The sequence below is a fragment of the Python bivittatus genome, unplaced genomic scaffold, assembly GCF_059951505.1.
Source record: "Python bivittatus isolate LINGU-HERP-01145 unplaced genomic scaffold, Pbiv_v1 ctg000850_np1212, whole genome shotgun sequence".
Taxonomy (NCBI): domain Eukaryota; kingdom Metazoa; phylum Chordata; class Lepidosauria; order Squamata; family Pythonidae; genus Python; species Python bivittatus.
In genome coordinates, this window is record NW_028277112.1 from 62,787,879 (window position 1) to 62,809,167 (window position 21,289).

The 21,289-nt window shown below is 37.0% G+C and overlaps 1 protein-coding gene across 1 annotated transcript in view; it reads right to left on the reverse strand.

Moving 5' to 3' along the window:
• DNAH6 (dynein axonemal heavy chain 6) overlaps positions 1 to 21,289 on the reverse strand; it is a 172,262-nt gene that overhangs the window by 23,159 nt on the left and 127,814 nt on the right. The window contains exons 63-68 of the mRNA XM_088130049.1: positions 20,729 to 20,919; positions 18,578 to 18,738; positions 16,970 to 17,058; positions 13,628 to 13,774; positions 7,756 to 7,894; positions 1,983 to 2,102 (exon numbers count right to left, since the gene is read on the reverse strand). Of these exons, the coding sequence (XP_087986175.1) occupies positions 1,983 to 2,102; positions 7,756 to 7,894; positions 13,628 to 13,774; positions 16,970 to 17,058; positions 18,578 to 18,738; positions 20,729 to 20,919 (847 nt within the window). The remainder of the gene's footprint in view (positions 1 to 1,982; positions 2,103 to 7,755; positions 7,895 to 13,627; positions 13,775 to 16,969; positions 17,059 to 18,577; positions 18,739 to 20,728; positions 20,920 to 21,289) is intronic.

The following is a 21,289-nucleotide window of genomic DNA, read 5'->3' on the forward strand; positions in this document are numbered from 1 at the left end:
GTGGGGCAAAAAAGTATTTAGTCAGCCACCAATTGTGCAAGTTCTCCCACTTAAAAAGATGAGAGAGGCCTGTAATTTTCATCATAGGTATACCTCAACTATGAGAGACAAAATGGGGAAAAAAATCCAGAAAATCACATTGTCTGATTTTTAAAGAATTTATTTGCAAATCATGGTGGAAAATAAGTATTTGGTCAATATCAAAAGTTCATCTCAATACTTTGTTATATATCCTTTGTTGGCAATGACAGAGGTCAAACGTTTTCTGTAAGTCTTCACAAGGTTTTCACACACTGTTGCTGGTATTTTGGCCCATTCCTCCATGCAGATCTCCTCTAGAGCAGTGATGTTGGGGCTGTCGCTGGGCAACACGGACTTTCAACTCCCTCCAAAGGTTTTCCATGGGGTTGAGATCTGGAGACTGGCTAGGCTACTCCAGGACCTTGAAATGCTTCTTACGAAGCCACTCCTTCGTTGCCTGGGTGGTGTGTTTGGGATCATTGTCATGCTGAAAGACCCAGCCACGTTTCATCTTCAATGCCCTTGCTGATGGAAGGAGGTGTTCACTCAAAATCTCACGATACATGGCCCCATTAATTCTTTCCTTTACACGGATCAGTCGTCCTGGTCCCTTTGCAGAAAAACAGCCCCAAAGCATGATGTTTCCACCCCCATGCTTCACAGTAGGTATGGTGTTCTTTGGATGCAACTCAGCATTCTCTCTCCTCCAAACACGACGAGTTGAGTTTAGTCCAAAACGTTCTACTTTGGTTTCATCTGACCATATGACATTCTCCCAGTCCTCTTCTGGATCATCCAAATGCTCTCTAGCAAACTTCAGACGGGCCCGGACATGTACTAGCTTAAGCAGGGGGACACGTCTGGCACTGCAGGATTTGAGTCCCTGGCAGCGTAGTGTGTTACTGATGGTAGCCTTTGTTACTTTGGTCCCAGCTCTCTGCAGGTCATTCACTAGGTCCCCCCGTGTGGTTCTGGGATTTTTACTCACCGTTCTTGTGATCATTTTGACCCCACAGGGTGAGATCTTGCGTGGAGCCCCAGATCGAGGGAGATTATCAGTGGTCTTGTATGTCTTCCATTTTCTAATTATTGCTCCCACAGTTGATTTCTTCACACCAAGCTGCTTGCAGATTCAGTCTTCCCAGCCTGGTGCAGGTCTACAATTTTGTTTCTGGTGTCCTTCAACAGCTCTTTGGTCTTGGTCATAGTGGAGTTTGGAGTGTGACTGTTTGAGGTTGTGGACAGGTGTCTTTTATACTGATAACAAGGTCAAACAGGTGCCATTACTACAGGTAACGAGTCGAGGACAGAGGAGCCTCTTAAAGAAGTAGTTACAGGTCTGAGAGAGCCAGGCATCTTGCTTGTTTGTAGGTGACCAAATACTTATTTTCCACCATGATTTGCAAATAAATTCTTTAAAAATCAGACAGTGTGATTTTCTGGATTTTTTTCCCCATTTTGTCTCTCATAGTTGAGGTATACCTATGATGAAAATTACAGGCCTCTCTCATCTTTTTAAGTGGGAGAACTTGCACAATTGGTGGCTGACTAAATACTTTTTTGCCCCACTGTATACTGTCACTTGAGGGACAGATCAGTTTTGAACATTCAGTCCTAGAAGCTTAGAGACATAACAACATCTTCTTGTATACATGATAATTACTTCCCACGGTGTTGTGCAAAAATAATATTGTTAAATAATTAAACATTCATATTATGATGCAACCTAAGAGTTATAGAAGGAACTGTACAACACAGATTGTAATGGAGAAAATGATGGACACAGATAGCACAAAAACCAGACTGAACAGAAATCACAATTAAAATTTCCAAGGGGTGAATGCAATACCAGTAATTACTTTTATCGTTCTCAAAGACACAACTGAATCACAGAGCAGCTACAATTAGTTTAACAGATACTTTCACTGATATCAGATATCTTCAACTTAAAATGTATTTACCTGATTCAGAATATTTATACTCATCTTCTAATGTTTCAGGAGAAAAAAACCTCCTTAGGATTGTGCGAAGACACCTTTGATCCCAGGCATCTGTAACTCGTCCTCCATATGTAATTTCCCCTGCAACATTATTTGTTTTACAAATGATCTCATCATTCATTATTTTTAATTTAACACATTATTAGCCTTATTTTCTCTGAATAATTGTTGAACTGGTGACTTCTAAAATGTGTTATCATACATCTAAATTTCCCCTAAATATGTGAATCGGAATGTGCAAATGCTAGGCTATCAAGAAAATTATGCATAAAAGTAAATGATTAATATTCAACTGTTGAATATGCAAACTTGGATGTATATCTGCAGGCTGATTAATACTTGTTATGCATAATTAGATAACTTGCTATTTAATAGGAAAAGTGTAAAATATGCATACCTACTGATCTTATAAATCTTTCTGACTAATTTTTTCCTTGTCTGTGGCAAGCTTTGGTTTACAAGTCTGGGTCAAGAAACTACTGGCTAGGATCATTTCATCATTTAAACAGAAAAGTACAGCCAAAATGATAAACATAATGGATAGTGCAAACTTCTGCGGCTTTCAATTTTCATGTCAGATTTTGGAGTTTTGTTTCAAAAAGCTCCTTAGTTGAAACAGTACCCAACCTTTTAGAGCTTTATGGCAACTGTAATATCTTTATAAATATATAAAGTCGTATCTACTTTGCAGTCTCTACTGAACTGCAGTGTTGAGTACATTGCTGGCCCTGCCATATATTAACAGAGCTCCAATAGTGAAGCCTAGAGTGCCAGGAGATTGGGCTCTGTGTAATAAATGTATTGAAGCAGCCAGGAAACAGAAGAAAAACTATCCAGACCAAAACCATATTAAGAGCCTAATGCAGATTTTCACTATGTGTATTTGTGTTCTGCCCACAGACCAAGGCAAACATAATTTCTTTAAATAATAATAACAACAATAATCCCCCAGTGAGGCACTACCTGGATGGGGTTGTGGGGCTTGCATGCTCTTGGACAGGTCTCATCAGAGGAGTCAGACGAAGAGTGTCTCTCCCATAAACAATATGGTGAGATGTAATTTACAGAAACCTATACCAGATCTGTCATCACCCAGGTCAACAAGAACTGCGCTACGCGTTCTAGTTCCTGGACATCTGGTGACAAGGGGGCTATAGGACCGTTGACTGAGCAACCAGAGCCAGCAGCTGCATAACTATTAGAAGAAAAGTTGTTTACCCGTCGCAAATATACAAAGACTGAAAACAAAGAAATAACGATCTGCTATTACAAATCAAGTCCAACTGGTGGGCATGGAATGTTGCAAGTGCACCAGACAGTTGGAGAAATAAAAAGGCCATTACAAGAATATCTGAAGGACAGTGAAGAAGATGCAATAAAGCTAGTACATCATGAAGGCTTACTGAATACCGAAGAGACCAAACTGGCCTACAAAAAAGACCAAATGGAGAATGGCAGGACAAAATAGCAACAATGCTGCATTGGAATATCTGCAAGAAATACCTTTTGCCTGCAAGCAAGAACTGGTGGGATCAGAAAACGGACAAAATAATAGAACATGAAGAAGCTAAAGTGCTCTGGGACTTTAGAATTCAGACAGACAAGCACCTGCCACACAACACCCCAGACTTAACAGTTGTTGATAAGAATGACAAAAAAGTCTGGAGAGTAGACATTGCAACACCTGGAGGCAGCAGAATAGAAGAGAAAGAAAATCACAAAATACAAAGACCTGCAAATAGAAGTAGAATGAATGTGGCAAAAGAAAGCAAAGGTAGTACCAATAGTTATAGGCACCTTGGGTACAGTCCCAAAACATCTGGAGCACCACTTGGACACCATCAGCATTGACAAAATCACCATCAGTCAATTGCAAAAGGCAGCTTTACTTGGAACAGCTTATATCCTGACACAATACCTTTAATGCCATCAAACAACATCTGCCTATCCCAGGTCATTGGGAAGCAATTGATAGGTGGATAAAAATGCTAAATGCAGTCTAAACATCTGGCTGACTATGTGACCAACAATAATTTATTGATTAGCCATCAGGCCATATCAGAATACAAAATATAAAATACAGAACAAGAAAAGTCCATGTGTTACAAAACAGAGTAAAAGGCATAACTAAAAGAAATGCAAATCATATTTCTGTGTCACCCCTATAATTTATCCCAGTCAGATCCAGATATGCTGAGTTATCTGTTTTGTTCAGATAAAGGGCTGTATGATATGCATTTGTTTATATATGCTTGGAGTGGAGCAAAAAACAGGCCTTTTCAGACACTTAGCCTCCTCACATCACTTAAAACAGACGCATGTAGATACTTGTATTACATGGCAACAGGGGTTGGCCGACTTATGCTTTAAAAGGGGTTTCTTTTTGTTTTTTAAGCACTAGGTACATGTCTGTTAGGTATATTCAGTGCATGGGGGGGAGGGAGGATCTGTCTCTATTAAATCAGGGCTGGCAAATACAGTAGCAGTAGAGAAGAGATTTGCCTTTGGCAGGCCAGCAGGCCATAATTGTTGAAGGAAGATTAAACATTTAAGAGTTATTTCCCCTTCCATCTTCTCTGACAGCTTTCAGGCCTGTAATGTTGTGAGCAAAACAAAAAATAAAACAATAAAATGCAGAAGGAGGCAAAGTGAGCAGGATAAGGGCCCAGATTTTTTTAAAGTCAGGTACTTAGTGTCTGAGCTGGCCAGAGGAGTAAGTCAGCAGGGAGATGTGTGGTGCAATCCTAAAGAACATCTCCCCTAGCAGAATATCTATGAGAGAACTAGCTCATACCGAATGCACGTATGGCAGGATAAGGGCAAGGGAAACGCTGATGATTTTGTTACTGTGGTCATCCCAAATACCCTCTTCAGACAACCTAAAAAATTGCCCCGTGATACATGGATGAACTCTGGGAATGGAAGCAACAAGGCAGATGACAGAACACAAAACGGGGAGACTCAACAGTTCCAATAAGATGAAGTATAGAGCCCATCTGAGGGCTGTGAAGATAAATGCAGCCAACAAACAAACAAACAAACAAACAAATGTTTTTTTCCCTTGCACATATTGCATCCTCATCCCAGAGCTGAACAGAGAAACTTTAGGAACCTTCTTGTATGGTGGACTAGATCAATGGAGAAGCTACTGAGAGCTCTGTGTTCCACTACTTGTCCTCTTGATTCCTCCCCAACCTGGCTTGTAATTTTTGGCTAAGAGGTTATTACAGATGCCTTAGTTAATATATATACTTCTCTGAGGATGAAATACTTTTAAAGAGAAGCAATTGTTCAACCTTTTCTTAACATGCTTGCTTTGGATTCTTCAGAGATGGGCAATTATAAGCTTGTGTCTAATTCACAATGGATAAAATGATCAAAAGGATGATACCCTCCTAACTGCAGGCAGTCCTGCAGGAAGCAGATTACCTCAAACATTCAAACCAGCTTCAATACAGACAACAGGGATAAGATTGCTTTAGTTGACTAAGAGGAAATCTCTGCTGTGGATCAAGAGAGAAAGTTTTGCTGATCTCAAAGCAGCTTTTAATACCACTGTCAAGGCATCCTTCTGGATTGCCAAGGTGATTTGGGAATAAGAAATACTACAGGTAGTCCTCAGTTAATGACTGCCCTGTTTAGCGACTGTTCAATGTTATGAAGGTGCTGAAAAACTAACTTTATGACCAGTCCTCGAACTTACAACCATTGCAGCATCCCTGTGGTCATGTGATTGCCATTCAGGTGTTTCACAACCGGTATGCATTTACGACGGTTGCATATCCCATGGTCACATGATTGCCATTTGCAAGCTTCATAGCCAGCTTCTGACAAGCAAAGTCAATGGAGAATTTGGCAGTAAAATCACACGTTGTGATCACATGATGTCTCAATTACCTGTGGATGATTTGCTTAATGACTGCAGCAGAACTGACGTTGTTAAGTCAGGCATAGTCACGTGATGTTTTACTTAACAATCACACTGCTTAGTGGTGGAGTTGCCGGTTCCAGTTGTGGTTGTTAAGTGAGGACTACCTGTAGTCTGCGATGAATCCATTCATAACTTTCTGGTAGATTTTAGATGGTGTCTCAATGCAGAAGATTGAGACAATACAAAAGGATTGCTCAACAGTTTTTCATATCTACATGAAATTATTTGGGGGAGATTATCAAGAGATTTGTAGCTGGGTATTATTAGTATGCTGCTGACACCCAAATTTATTTTGCTGCCTCCAGGTAATGCTGTGCCTCCCCTGAACTATTTCTTGCAGTGCTAATGAAGTGGATAAGAGATAGTAAATTGAAGCCCAATTCAGATAAGATAGAGGTGATAATTGTGGAAGGCATAATTCCAAGGAAATGATAGACCTTTCCATCTAGATCACTTACATTCCTCCAAAAGAGGAGGTATGCAGTCTGGGGCTGTTATAGATCCAGATCTCTCTCTTGTTTCTTAGATAGAGCCATTTCTTGGGAGTGCCTTTTATCAACTTTGGCTGATGTGCCAACTGTGCCTTTTCTTGGAAGAAAATTACTTTAAACGGTACACTGGTAGCCTCCTTGCTTTTTGATTACCCTAGTGTGTTCTGTAAGATGATGCCTTTGAATCTAGCCTAGAAATCTCAATTAATACAGCCAGGCTACACTTGTACTAAAAGACCTTCACTGGCTGCAAATTTATTTCAAAGTGAAAGACAAAGTGCTGGCTTATACTTTAAAAGCCTCTTAGAGAACACCTTCTTCTAAATGGTGAAATAATTGGGGAAGTTTGTCTAAAGTTGCTGCAGCAGACTTTGCTAGTGGAAACCTGGGATCGAGCCTTCTCCGTAGTTGCCCCTGATCTCTAGAAGGCACTCCTTATTGACTTAAAATAATTCGTTGGTATTTAAGAATGCTGTAAAATACATTTAAATTTGATGGTTCTACCCATTTTCATGTTTAATTTTAACTGCTCATTTTAATATTTTAATTGGATTTTTATTATAATTTGGCTTCATGCCTGTAACTGTAGAAGACCCTGCATTTTACTGGTAAAGAATTTTATAATTCTGTATCAAGAATTTACTAGCAAAATGGACAATTTCAGGCTTTCAGTTTTTCAACTGGAAAATTTTAATTTATTACAGAACGGTATGCATATATCACACGCAGAACAAATCTGTGGCTCTATGAGTAACACTAATATTGTGTTCATATGAAATGAAGATACTGCATATATAGAAACAACACTCACCAGATATTTTTTCTATGCAGGAAAGAATTCCACTTGTCCCAGTAATTAAATGGTTGTTATGCATAATTGTGAACTCAGTGGGATAATAACTATATCAGTAATCAGAAACCCTTGGAAATTAGTATATGTATATATTCCATTCTTCAGATAAATTTGTAACTAGACCTATGAGCCAGAGACAATGACTTCTATTTTCTAATCAATGGTCCCTTTTGTGCCATGGCACACTATTTTTAAAACTGACAGAAGTTGGCATAATTCCACAGCCTGATACCACACAGATTTATGGGGACAGTTCAAACAAAATTCCCAGCTGATAGTCATACCGGACTGCTTTGTTTTTACTTTTACTTTTAAGGTGAAAAAGTGCATTGGGTAGCTCCAAGTCCTTGATCTCACATAAATAACTCTCTGGCCCCAATCACTTACAGAAGTTATTTATGGTAGGCAATATGCATGGATAAGTACAGATGTCATAGGATTATTAAATTGATACCTTACCTGTTATATATGTAAGGGCATCCCAGGGTACTTTTCCTTCTTGGCAGTAAAGATTGAGGTTTAATAAGGCACATTCTCTGTCACTGTCATTAAATTCATAACATATGTTCCAACCAAGGGGTCCAAATTTTTTCCTTTCCTTGAGGATTAAGAGATTAGATTTGTTTGGTCAGTGTTCTTTGAACAATGTCATGAAACTATAAGAAATCCATTAACAAAAGCCCTGTAAGATTCATTCAGTTCCTTCACAATTTCTGTAGTTTCCCCCCTGGATTCTATACCATGGGTTCCCATGAATTATTTCACTTAGTGATAATATCAGTTTTTCATTGTGATCATTGTATCGACAGGAGATATGTTTGTCCTAGAAAACTGACAAAAATAGTTCCTCCTTTTCTGAAGAACGTGATGAAAGAGCTATTTCCTATTTAGTCGCTTTTTCTAGCTGTACCTAGTTTTCCCTTGAGATCTCTATTATCCAGAGGAACTTTGGTGACCCAGAGGCTATAAATTGAATGGCAGTGATTAAGAAACTAGGGAGACTTGTGTAATATATCTCTACATGTACTGATTAGAAAACTAATCAAGCCTTTTCCTGACATTCTATTTTTAATGGCTTGAGTAAAAGCAGCAGATGAAAACCTGGCTAGAATGTTCCCTTGGTTCCAGAAATCTTGGGAAAGCATTTTAAAACAATTTTTCACAAAAACAGAAGTAATAGAAAACTGTTAAAGATGGCTACAATTCGATCTTTCCTTATATTTCTTCCACCTTCCTTCTTCCACAAACAACAGGTGTGTATAGGTGTCTGTATACCGCTTGGAGAAAGGAGTATTATATAATGCTCCTCTCTCAGGATGATATTGTATCTGATGCAGTGGGTTTTGATGCACAGAAGCTTAATTGTTTTGGTGTAGAAGATGAATATAGCTGCCTCGCTGGAAACAGTGATACGCAGGGCATCAGAATCAATTTGATTACATCATAAGGAAGAGATGGAGAAGAATAATCCAGTCTGCAAGGTTACTTCCAGATGCAAATTGTGGAATAGTCTATTAAGTATTGGTGTCAAATATATGAGTTTAACTTAGAAAATCAAAGAAGGTAGCATGGCAGCAATGTTTGATCAGGAGTACAGGCAGTCAGAATACAAGTTCAATGTAAGGAGCAAACTCAGCATGCTTAATTTATGCATAAGAAAACTTGAGAAGCAATAGAAAAAGATAAGAAAGACTGTGAAAACCAACACAGAAAAGATCACTCCTAAAATTTCAAAGAGGAAACGATCCAAATGGCTTTCAGAATGAGCTATCACGATTGCCAAAAAAAGTCAGAGGATGAAAGCCTGGGCAACAAGAAAGAAGTATGATGGCTAACACGGATTTTCAGTGTTAAGCAAGTAAGGGAACGAAAAGACATCTCAATCAAGAATGTCAACAACTTGAAGAAAATAACAAGAAAAGAAAAATGAGTTATATTTTTAAAATGAGAGGTAGCACCAGAAAATTTACAGCAAAGGTAGGAATACTCAATCATAGAAGAGGTCTAACAGAGACAAATGAGGTTAAAGGAAGATGGAAAGACTATACTAAAACCCTTTACAAATGGGATTACGGAATGACAGAAGCATTTATATAGAGGGCGTATGTTCAAGGACTGATTCCACTAGAGAATGAGGTACAACAGACAATAGACTAGCTGTCAAATAGAAAAGTACAAGGTGCAGAGCTGAACTATTTAAAGCTGCAGGAGAAGAAACACTTAAAGTTCAGAGCTTTGCATCAACAAATATGGAACAAGAATGTGTGGCTTAGAGATTGGAAATATATACAATAATTAATACAATAATAAGCAAATTACCAAAGCACTCCTCACGTAAGCAGTATTGCTTAAAATCTTACAAAAAACTACAGAGCCAAACATGGACACAGAAATGCAAAATGAACAGGCACATTTCAGAACAAGCAATGAAACTAGTCAGCTAACAAAAAATAATGGGCAGAGATTTTATTAATTGGAGCAATCTTTTGATTGTCTAGCTCCTGCAAGAATACCAAATATACTTCAGGGTAATGGGCAGGCCAGACTTCTGATTACCCTTTTAAGGAATCTTTACAATGAAGAAGAAGCTTCTGTAAGAACTGAATTTGAAGAAGCAATGGTTCAGGAAAGGGAAGAAAGTGAGCCAAGAATGCATATTGTCCCCTATCCGTTTAACTAATACAATAAATATATTCTTTTATAATTTTTTAATATAATTTTTATTAAAAGTTTAAAGAGCAATAATAAGAACCAATACAAACTAAATTAGAATGGAGAAAACAAAAAAGAGAGAATTAACAGAAAAAACTAAGAGTGCAATAAGAAAAGAAAATAGAAAAAAAGAGAAAGATATAAAGAAATATATAGAAGTATAAAGAAGTAGCTTCTGATATTCTTCATAGCAGTTATAAGTACAATTATATGTTAACCTCTCTCTTTAAGGTTGAATCATGACTCTCTTCTTTTTATAATCTATCCTGTCTAATCATCAAAACCATAAATCGCAAATATATATTTTTTTCATTTTTATGCAAAATTTCCATATGGGGTTTCCAATCACCAATAAATGTAGATATTGTCCTTTCTCTAATCAAAGAAGTCAGTTTGTCCATCTTAGCAAGTTCTGTCAATTTCACCAACCATTACAATAAATATATTCAGTGAATGACAGGATTGGAAATGATGCTACTTTACAAAAGTGGACGTCAAACAACTAACAATTATTAGGTGAAAATAAAATGAAAAACAGACTTTGAAAAGTTCATTATGAAATTGAAAATGTAAAGTGAAAAATCTGTGTTAAATATTAGGAAGTTAAAGGTAATTTCAACAACTTGAACTTATAGTTCATAGCAAAGAAAAGAAGGTGACAGATAGTTTGATGTTCTTGGGCACAAAAGCATGTAAGATTATGTGCCTGAAAAGTGAAGAGGAGATTAATCTAGGGAGAAATGAAATGACAAACTAGAAGACAAACTAAATTTCTTTCATAACGCTGTCACAAGGTTAGAATAGTTAAAGCAATGGTTTTTCTGTGGCAACATATGGAAATGAAAGCTGGATGCTGAAAATCAGTCGTGGACAAATAAAGGCTGGTTACTCTCTTGATCAGGAAGGAGAAACTCAAATACTTTGGGCATATTACACGAGCAAACAGTGGACTATATAAACTAATATGCTTGGCAAGACTGAGGGAAGCAGAATGGGAAAACAACATGTAAGATAGGGAGATAAAATCAAAGAAATTACTGGAATGTCCTTGGGAGAGTTATACATTATCACCAGAGACAGGTCAAGATGGTAGGCAATTGTCCACATGATCATGAAGGGTCAGGTCCAACTTAATGGCACCTAATTTGCTAACTTTTTTCTTCTCTGCAACAACTCTTGAGACTAAAAGAGAATTACCGATCCAAAGTCACAAAATGGTCGAACAGAGGACTTAAATCCGGATCTCCCCAGGTTAAGTCCAACAGGTCCCCAGTTTAAGAAGTTTCATTCCCAAGGTCCAATTTGTACGTGAGCTGGAACAGTATTATTATACAATACTGTATAAGTAGTATTGTGTAATGAACTTGAACCATTGTGTATTTAACTCAAATCATTGTGTATTTAACTCAAATTTTACTACAATAGACTGTTTTTAACTATGGGTTGTCCATCAACCAGGCGTTCTTAATCTGGGTACTACCTGTCCACTTTTATTCAACACTGGCTCATTTCCTAGCACATGGATTATACCCAAACTGAGATCAGAAATTATACACTTTCTTTCTCCTCTAATCTTCGGGAGAAGAGAAAGGATTCTACTTCAAGAATTAGGGATGTCTGTTTTCAAATTATAATCAGTGGTAAAAATCAAAGAAACTGAGGCATACCTGAATTCCACTGAAATGAGTTTGTGATTTAATGTCTTCAGAATTCAAAATGTGCCCCTTCATAAATATGGGCAGTAACTCATTACAGATAAAGCTTCTGACTAGACCTGGATTTTTTCCCCCTAAAATCTATAAATTTCTACAACATTTCATTGCACAATATTAACAATCAGCAGATATTATAATTATTATATTTTTCTATGGGAAACTTGGATTCTGCTTTTGGTGTTTTCTAATATTCTTCATGCTTAGTTTTCTCATAATAGGATGTGAAGCAAAAAGGAATGGAGAAGAAATTTTAGATGTATTATGTATTTTATGTATATTTATGGTTTTAATGTTTTTGTGAGTCGCCCAGAGTCCCCCATTGGGGGGAGATGGGAGGGAGAGAAATTTGATAAAATAAAAAAATAAAAATAAAATTCCAACTGAGATGAAGGAATTGTTACATAAGCATTTACATAGTATATTTCCTTTCTTTTCCCAGCAATAAATTGGATTGGACTAAATTAAATTAAAATGTTTCTGAATGCAGCAACAGGAATGCAGATCTTCCACTCCAACAGATACTTGATGTCTTTAATTTGGTATAACTGGAAACATTTTTAGATAGAATAAGATTTGTACATTATAAGAAATTTTATATTATGATAAGCTTATGTAGTAGAGAAGATGGCATTAGTCAAGGCAAGCAAATTGCCCTTGCCTCAAAGCCACTTTCCCAAAGAAGATAAACTGTCAGCACAACCACAGAAACATTCAGACATAAAGAATGATTATTAAAACCCTAGGAGATAGAAAAAACGCTGGGAAGCAAAGGCCGCTTAGAGATAACACTTGCCAAAGTAACACATCATCAGTAACTCATGTTCAAAGAATACAACCCTTGTCTAACTTAATAGACTATTGTCTTTACAGCGCCACCCTCACTGGCCTCACTAAACACATGATGTGCTACTATATCCAATCAAATATACTTAGCCATCCCAGGTATATTCCAATTTACGTAAGTCTATATAGAGGGACTGCTTCTCCGTGCCTTTTAGGCTTTTGCTTCAGCGCCTTTGGTACCGTAAAAAAACAATTTGTGCTTCAATGAAAGAGCATACTTGATCCTACTTAGTAAAGAAGTCTTTGGAAAAAATATCCATATCAGAAGCTAACATTAAGACTAAGTGTGGCCAATGTTTTTGCTGTTAAGGGCTATATTACCTTAAATTGAGGGAGTGGGACTTGAGAGTAAAGCAAGTAGCCAATGAAACCAGAGCCAAAGTGGATGTGGATACCCATTCTCTCTCTGACGTATTTTTAAAAATCTTTTTTGATACTATTTTCTCTCTTTTCCAAGCAGCACGCTGTAGGGGAGGTGCAGTCTGTTTTCACCGGTGATATGAACTGATCCTCTGCAGACGGCTTTTCAAATTATGATGAAGGTTGCATGCAAGACATAGGCTACAGTTTAGAGAAATGTTACAAGAAGTTCTATGAATTTTGCAGAAAGATGAGAAGAGTGGGATAAATGTTTGAAGTAGCCTTCGTAGACATTGCTGTTCTGAGCTAATATATATGTGTTAATTACTTGCGTGACCCTTTTCTCAGAATGGACGGATGTACCAGAAATGAACCGGTCTGGCTATTCTGAGGGTGATGTGTCTGTTTATGGGGTTTAATTGTCTAGGACTGGAGGGGTTAAGACTGTGTCCAGAACACCACAAATAACTTACAGTCCTGGAAGATTTGCTTCCAGAAACAGACAACTCACTTCCAGACTGACTGGATCAATATTGAGAGAGAAAAAAGCAACGTTCTGAAGAAAGCTCCAGGAGCGGAACCCGACAGTTTTGCACATCCTGATAATATGCCTATAAAAACAGCACTGTTTCTTATCAGAATAACGTACACTGATTATCACTAGTTATTATTATTTAATATATTCTTAGAGTAGGAGATACCTGAATAATTGCATGAAAAAAGCAAATGCCAAAAATGATTTTTCTCCAGATTTTGCCCAAGATATTTTCTTCAAAAAACGAGGGTGTCATTTCTGTGAAGGCTCTTCTAATGTTTGCCCGTAGACCTTTAGGGGGTTCATTTGTTACCTGAATGGAAACAGATGTATACGCATGTATCAAATTGGTTTTCAAATATTTTATTTATTTTATATTTCCAATTTGGTCACCGCCCATCTCACTAGGAAGTGACTCTGGGTGGTTTACAGTAAAAAAATATATTTGCTGACAATTTTCAAATAGTATTCTTACACTGCTTCTATAAAGTTATGTATTATGAGATGGCTATGAAGCAGTGGTAATTCACAAACTTTACGCTTCACTGCATTTATTCATTTGTACAGCTACAGGACAAGGCTACGTGGGATTGTCTTTCCAGTTGTGTACTGCCTTGTCAAGTTAATGCATGAATTAGTAGCTATCTGTACACAAATTGCATTTTCTACTCAGAGGAAAACTCAACTTTTAACCAAGTTAATATATGTGATTAGTTATCCCAAGAAGCATATACAAAGGAAAAGTATAGCAGGAAAAAATATATATAAAAATCTTCTTACATAAATGAACAAGAGTGAAAAAGTGACAAATATGGAGGAAGAGTTATTGCAGTTACTGCTCACAAAATAAAGTTGCTCTTTTATAGCTGTAAAATACCATTTAAAAACTTGTTTGACATAAGATTGTTCTGTTGGGTAGAAAGAATTTTAGTTAGAGGTACACTTACTAAAATCAGTGGAAGTGGAAGATTTAATGGAAAGCTGAGATCTTTTCAAGGCAGAGATCTTCCATATTTTTGGAAAGAGCTAAATGATTATTCCCACAGATATTTATTTTGGTCAATGAAGAGGGAAAGAAAGTTCTCCCCTTCTAAGGGAGTAATCTATGATCTAGAACAGGATTATAGAATGCATTCGAAATTTCAGAGGTGCTACTGCTGTATTAAACAAACAGTAAAATAGGAACGATAGTGGGAATTTAACACTTCTGGGAGGTAATGTGCTCACATTTTCACTCTTAAAATTCTCAAACTTTTCCTCATCAGAAGGCCTGCTGATGCCTCCCCAGTCTGTGAGGTGAATGCATTGTGGTTCCCCAGGTCAAAAAAGATCGTCCAACCCTGGCATAGAAGAGTTTGGTCTAGTGGTTAAGGCACCAGGCTAGACTGTGAGTTCTAGTCCTGTCTTGGGCATGAAAAACTGGCTGGGTGACTTTGGGCCAGTCACTTTCTCTCAGACCAACCTACCTCACAGGGCTGTCATTGTAGCGAAAAGAGGAGGAGGAAGGAGTATTAGGTATGTTCGCTGCCTTGAGTTATTTATAAAAATAATAAAGGTGGGATAAAACAAATCTAAACCCCCCCCTACCTTTGTTTCCAATGAATAAGAAATAAATATGTGTATTTTGACTTTGTTTATGAAATAGGCAGAAGAACACATGGACCATATTCATAAGCTTCAAATGACAGGTTGCCAAAGCAGGAATTAAAAGAAATTATCTGTTTTTAATGCTAAATGAGCAAATTGTAAAGAGCAATTCTATTCAACCCACTGCCTGTCTCCCTGCTCCAGCAGGATACCAGGTGCTGGGTACTTACAAGCTTGCTGAGAAGATCCCCATACGGTGCCAGGAAAGCATTCAGATCTCTCAGATGCCATGGGCAGTCACCTTAATTTGTCTACTGCCTTTGCAGAGGGTTGTTGATGATAACAATGTGCAGCTTCACCTGACAGTGATCTGACTATAGCAAAGGACTCACAGCGTTGTGCTCCATTTTTAGATCGTGTGCTATTTGCTCCAATGGAACGATTGTTCAGGTCTCCAGCACTATAAGGAAACTCTGCCACCAGTCTGGCAATGAGATGCAGGACCTCAGGATAGACAGCAGGATGGACAATACACTAATGAAAGCCCTAGCTTGTTCAATGTGGTCTCAAATAAAGATGATGCATTCAGGCACCATCAGAGCAGCACAGCCTCTCACTGCCATGGTGTTCTGCCGGATCATTCCCCACTCTCCTCTGACTTTGCTGTCTAGGCTGCTGGTAGACTTGAGACCCAGAACAGAACTACATCTCCATCACCTCCAGCCAGGTTTTCAGTAATACTGTACATGCCAGGTCTGCTCATCCATACATCACTGTACTGTGTCCAGATGAGGCCTTATTCCAGATAGAGCTGGCATTTACCAATACCAACCCGAGATCAAGGCATCCAGCCTCATACTGCACTGCTGAGAGAGCTCTTGAAGTCAGAGGGTGAAAAGCAGAGCTACATTTTTGGGCCATGAAGACAAAAACTTCATTCATTCCTAGGCTTTACCCTCTGGACAAGTACTAGCGGCATCAGGAGCGGTCTTCTCCATTTTTGGATAATGGCACTTAGGTTTCATAAAGAAAGTTAGGGTGCTTTTATAATATGGAAACAACGTTCTTGATCCTTTACAATGTGTGCAATTTGTGGAATAATCATGCTGTCTAAACAGGGTATGAATTATTCCCATCACAACTTAATCTTTTTTTATCAGAAAAAGTAGCATTTGATGCCCTGCAGCCTTGGATGAGCCCAAACATTTTATTCATGGAAACGTTGTTATGTAAAACATAATAAAACAACTACTGTATGTGCGAAAGCAATCAATTATACAGAAATCCTGGGAATACTTTTAATGGATTTGAGCAGCAAGTCTTTTGTTGACTGGATTTTAACTTGATGGATATTAACCAATTTGAGCATCAGAGTCAGAAACAGCTACCAAGGGAAAGATGGAGAAAGAAAAAAATCTAAAAGGAAAAAGAGAATGCTTCCAGTAGCTGCTTTGGGTCCCCTCCTGATGTATACCTACTTTAAAGTATTGTAGAACATTATCTCTTTTATAAAACTTCCCCAGTTTTCCTCAACTAAAATGAAAATTTAATACAAATTAAATACTGTAATTGCATTTATGTAAGTTCTTCCTCTTAACCACGCCACTTTATGTCCTCTCCACTTCTCATTGTGGCCTTGTTTTCTGTCATCATTTAGGTTATAAATTCCTACAGAATCTCTTTTGGATTTTGATAATGTCATCTTGTTACCCAAAAACAATTTGATGGAGCAAAGCTGACCAATCTACAGATGGAAGTTCTAGCAGCTACGTTGGTTTTTTTGTGCTCCTCATTTCCTAAGAGGAAGCAATTTCAGAAACGGTTAACTGCAGCCGCAGTGAACTCAACTTGTTCTGTATGCTGAAAATAATTTACTTTGAAACTATATTTCTCATTTTACTTATTTTTTTAAAAAAACTACCTTGACAGAATTCTGAAGGACAGTAACAGGGAAAGTAGTACATGGCATGGAACTCAAGTAGAGTCGAAAGTTTTCATGGATAGAGACACCTGAAAAATATAGAATTTTTAATAATATATATGTATAAACCAAACAATGTGTTAGATAAAACAAACATTATGGGACCACCACAATGGCTCCTGATACGGTGTCCCAGAAACCATAGGATGCATTATATTCACTCCCTGGGCTCTGGGTCTACTCCAATTTCAGAGGAGAGAATGTTATAATTTCTGTACAGATGACTCACCAAGTTTCAGGGCTATCTTTTTTTATATTGGGAAAATCTAAGATTTGCAAGAGTCAAAGGAAGGATGTTAGGAGAAGCTTCAATGGCCCATACCTAAATTCCCTCCTTCAGCTAGTATACAAATCCTTTAATAACATTTTTGAGAGAACAAGGAGACACTCAAAGGTCTCTGTCCCCTCATGTTCCCTTTTGGAATGCTGAATTCATCAATATCTGAGCTTTCTAGCTGTGAAGGAAAGATTACTCAATAGGTAATTTCCCAAAACAAAATGCATTTTAAGCTATCATGATCATTGTTTATCATTTAGTGTTCCTCAGTTTTCAGTAGATTCTACTAAATAACATTTAAACATGGGAAGCAATTGGAAAACTAATAATTCTAAATTGTTCCTGCTGAATGTGACCAAAGTTTATGTAATCAACATAAACTATATGTATTTCTGAAAGGTGGCAAAGCAACAAAGCATATAATTTTCACCGGCAGTATATGGTGAAACATTTTTATCACAGGCCCACTGAGATATAACTTGGTTTCTTTCAATTAGAATGCAAAGAAATCAAGAGACTGTGTAGCACAGAGGTTAAAGGCCAAACTCAACATGACACAAATCTATTGACATAAAAAGATTGAGAAAAAACAAACTATTGCAGCACAGAAGAATGAGGATTTCCCCCCTCTCCCTCACATTCTTTCCATTTAATTTAAAACTTTCCTACTTATTATTTTTGAATGTTTATTTATTTGTTAGATTTCTATCCCAACTTTCCCACAAAGGCTCAAGGTAGTATCCATATCATCCTTCTTCCAAACATGAAAGTAGATAACTGTCTTATTATGTTTAATTTGTTCAACAGAAACTGAGCTAGAAACCAAAAATTCCATGGTTCAAATCTTGTTTTCTATTCCTAAGAGTCCATAGCCAATCCATTTTTTTTCAGTCACTGTTTAGCAATATTGGAATAATAATCAGGTTCCATTTTACAAAGTAACAGTAATGATAACTGAAATAATGTTTGTGAAACAAGTGATAACATTAAAAATGAGAGGTGTTTAAAACATTCTGTCAGGAATGTTCCAACCTCAAGAACTACAGTAAAGAAGTTAAAGACCCATAGAAATGTTGGTAGTTATTAAATTATAGGATTGAATTAGGATTGAAATATCCAGAATGAGTTATCAACCTTTGATCAACCTTTCTTTGAAATCCTACTATCTACCCCCACTTCCAACATAGTCCTATAGTTTAAATTCTGAATCAGTTCTTATTTCTTTCAGCTGAAGCATTCCTGAGAAAGAAAAGTAAATTAAAAATACTTACTTGGCTCTGTAAATGTTTTTATAAGCTCTTCCATTGCTAACATCCATGAAACAGCTAAATGGCAATTCTGAAGAAATATCCAATTTCCTGTTTTCAGTGCATCCTTAATCATTTTTTCAGCAATAGGTCCTTGACCTTGTCCTAATGAAATTGATTGCACTCTGAAAATCAATGTATTTTGTTAGTATTCATATTATATGTATTTTAAATATATATAATTATTTATATATTCCAGATTCTTAATGATTAGCAATATCAATTATTAACGTCTCTACATAAAAGTAGTTCAACTGAGCAACCATTTATCCACTGAAATCAAAACTGGATGTTTGTTTGCTACATTATTATGAATTTGGACTATGCAACTTCTGAAAAGCAGTTTTATTATTTTACACTAAATACATTCCACACTCAAAGCTCACATTACCTGCCCTCTTTATTCATTTATTTGTTCTGTTGTATTTATTTAAAAAATTTGTATACTGCTTCTCATTAAAAAAATATGAAGCAATGTTCAATAAAATTCAAACCATTAATGCAGTAAGTTTTTAAAGGATTAATAAGCCTTCTTTATATAAGTTGCCTCAACCAGTAGCAACAGCTATGTATCTTTGAAACGTTACAGTGAAAAATCCTCAGGCTAGAACTTCTCAAATACAGCTGATGGATAGGTATCAGTTGTAGAACTCAGACCGTCTCCCTGTGAAACCTGGAAACTGCAGAGCCCAGAGTGAAGGCAATAAAAACTTATTTTGAAAGTTCTGTGAGGTCTTTGTGACTCAAGAAAAATGATAACATAGCAAGGCTCTTAGGCATGACAAAAGAAAAAAAACATGTCTGCTCTCAATCATTCTCTGAGCCCAGTGAACTGCGAAGAGGTCTCCTCTTTCAGTTCTAGAAGTGGTACCAGCCGTACTCAGCCTCTGAGACAAATAGTCAAACTTGAAACCCTGGCTGTTTAACAGTCCCATTCAAACAGCAATAAGTAGGGGCTTATCATCTGCCCGGTAGATTGTCCTTGGCTTGCTAGGCAGGTCTAAGACTGATGTAATAGCAGTGCCTCTCTCTATGTTAATATGTCTTGCAACTATAGGGGCCTCATTTTTTTCTCAATAAAATCTTTGAGAGACATTTGCAGATCAATACTGTTGAAGCTATGAATACATGCTATTATTTCTATTCTGCAAATGAATGAGGAAAGGATAATTATTTAGGCTGAAAAGATAAATGTTCTTTTCTTTTTTAAAAAATCAGGTTTAGTCATATGCACACCAGATAAACTGAAGCAGGGGGCAAATGTTTGCGAACATTTTTATGCGTTCACAAAGCATCTCTAGTTTGGCATTGCGTCAGGGAAGAGCAGGGGACTCAAAATGTCCAGAGGAGGAAATACATTTCTAGTACATATGAATCCAATTTGACAGTTTAGTTTGCTGTGCTATAGAACTGAAGCCAGATCAGTGCAGCTAAATACTGTCAGCCAGTAGCCAAATGATCACATGGGAATATTTTGCGTAGTATTAATAAGTACAGGGCAAATTTTAATTATTACTGTTCTATTTTTTCTTCACATGATCTCCTTAATTACATTTTTAAAAACATGGAACTAAGATAGTAAGCTTTGTAAGCCTATCGCTGCACGAGTTTTTGGCAGCAGCTTTTTTAAAATTATCAACACTGAACTGTCATGTCTAATTCATCCAGCTTTGAAACAGGCAAGACAGATGTCAGAAACAAAATATTTTTTCCTTCCTATTGAGGCAACAACTCTCATTAATGAATCCAATCAGAACTAAATGTGGTCGGTAGTGACAGAATGCTACTTGTTAAGAAGGAAAATGGAAAACTGCACAAGATGTAACATGTAACACAACTACATGTAAGCAAGCCTCTAAAGGGGGCACAGTGCCTCTATCAACTACATAAGCCGGGAACTGCTACTGAATCTCCAGAGAAAGCAATATTTAGCATCTTTTCTTATATTTTGCAAGATGGCCTTTTCAAGAAATTCATTATATACATGTACTGTATATAATCCCACATTTTTATTTCTTAGAACACAATATTGAATAAAGCCAAAGAAAAAGAGTGCATAGCTTTACATTTAAATGTTGTAGGTCGTCAAATAGAATACAGAATGATAATCTGTACCGTTCTAAATATCCTCGTTCTTTTGCAAATCTCTGGAAAGCCCCCATGGGGTCAGAGCCCGTACTTAAGATGAACACCAGTGGTGTGGCAGGAGACATATCCTGGTAAAGAGTTGCCAGATCAACTGGAGGATTCTCAATGAATTGTTTCCCAAGATTCTCTATTACAAACTCAGTAAGTGCAGAAACAATCTAGAAGAGCAACACAGTTAATTTGCTAGTGCAAGAGCATAAGGGGTAAGAACACAATTTTGTTCAGTATGAATACTAGTGGAACAATAATTGCATTTACTTCTCAACACTATTATTTATTTATTTATTTATATTTATTTACAGTATATTTCAAATTTGTCACCACCCATCTCATTACAAAGTGACTCTGGGAGGTTTACAGCAAAAACAGAATAAACCTTAATTAAAATGGATAAATATTAATTAATTAATTATTAATATAAAGTTAAATAGGTTACTCATTTTAGTATATTTTGTTTTGTATTTTGCTTCACAGATATACTGCCTAATTTCCTCCATGCTTATCTGGAAACTACAGGTAGTCCTTGTT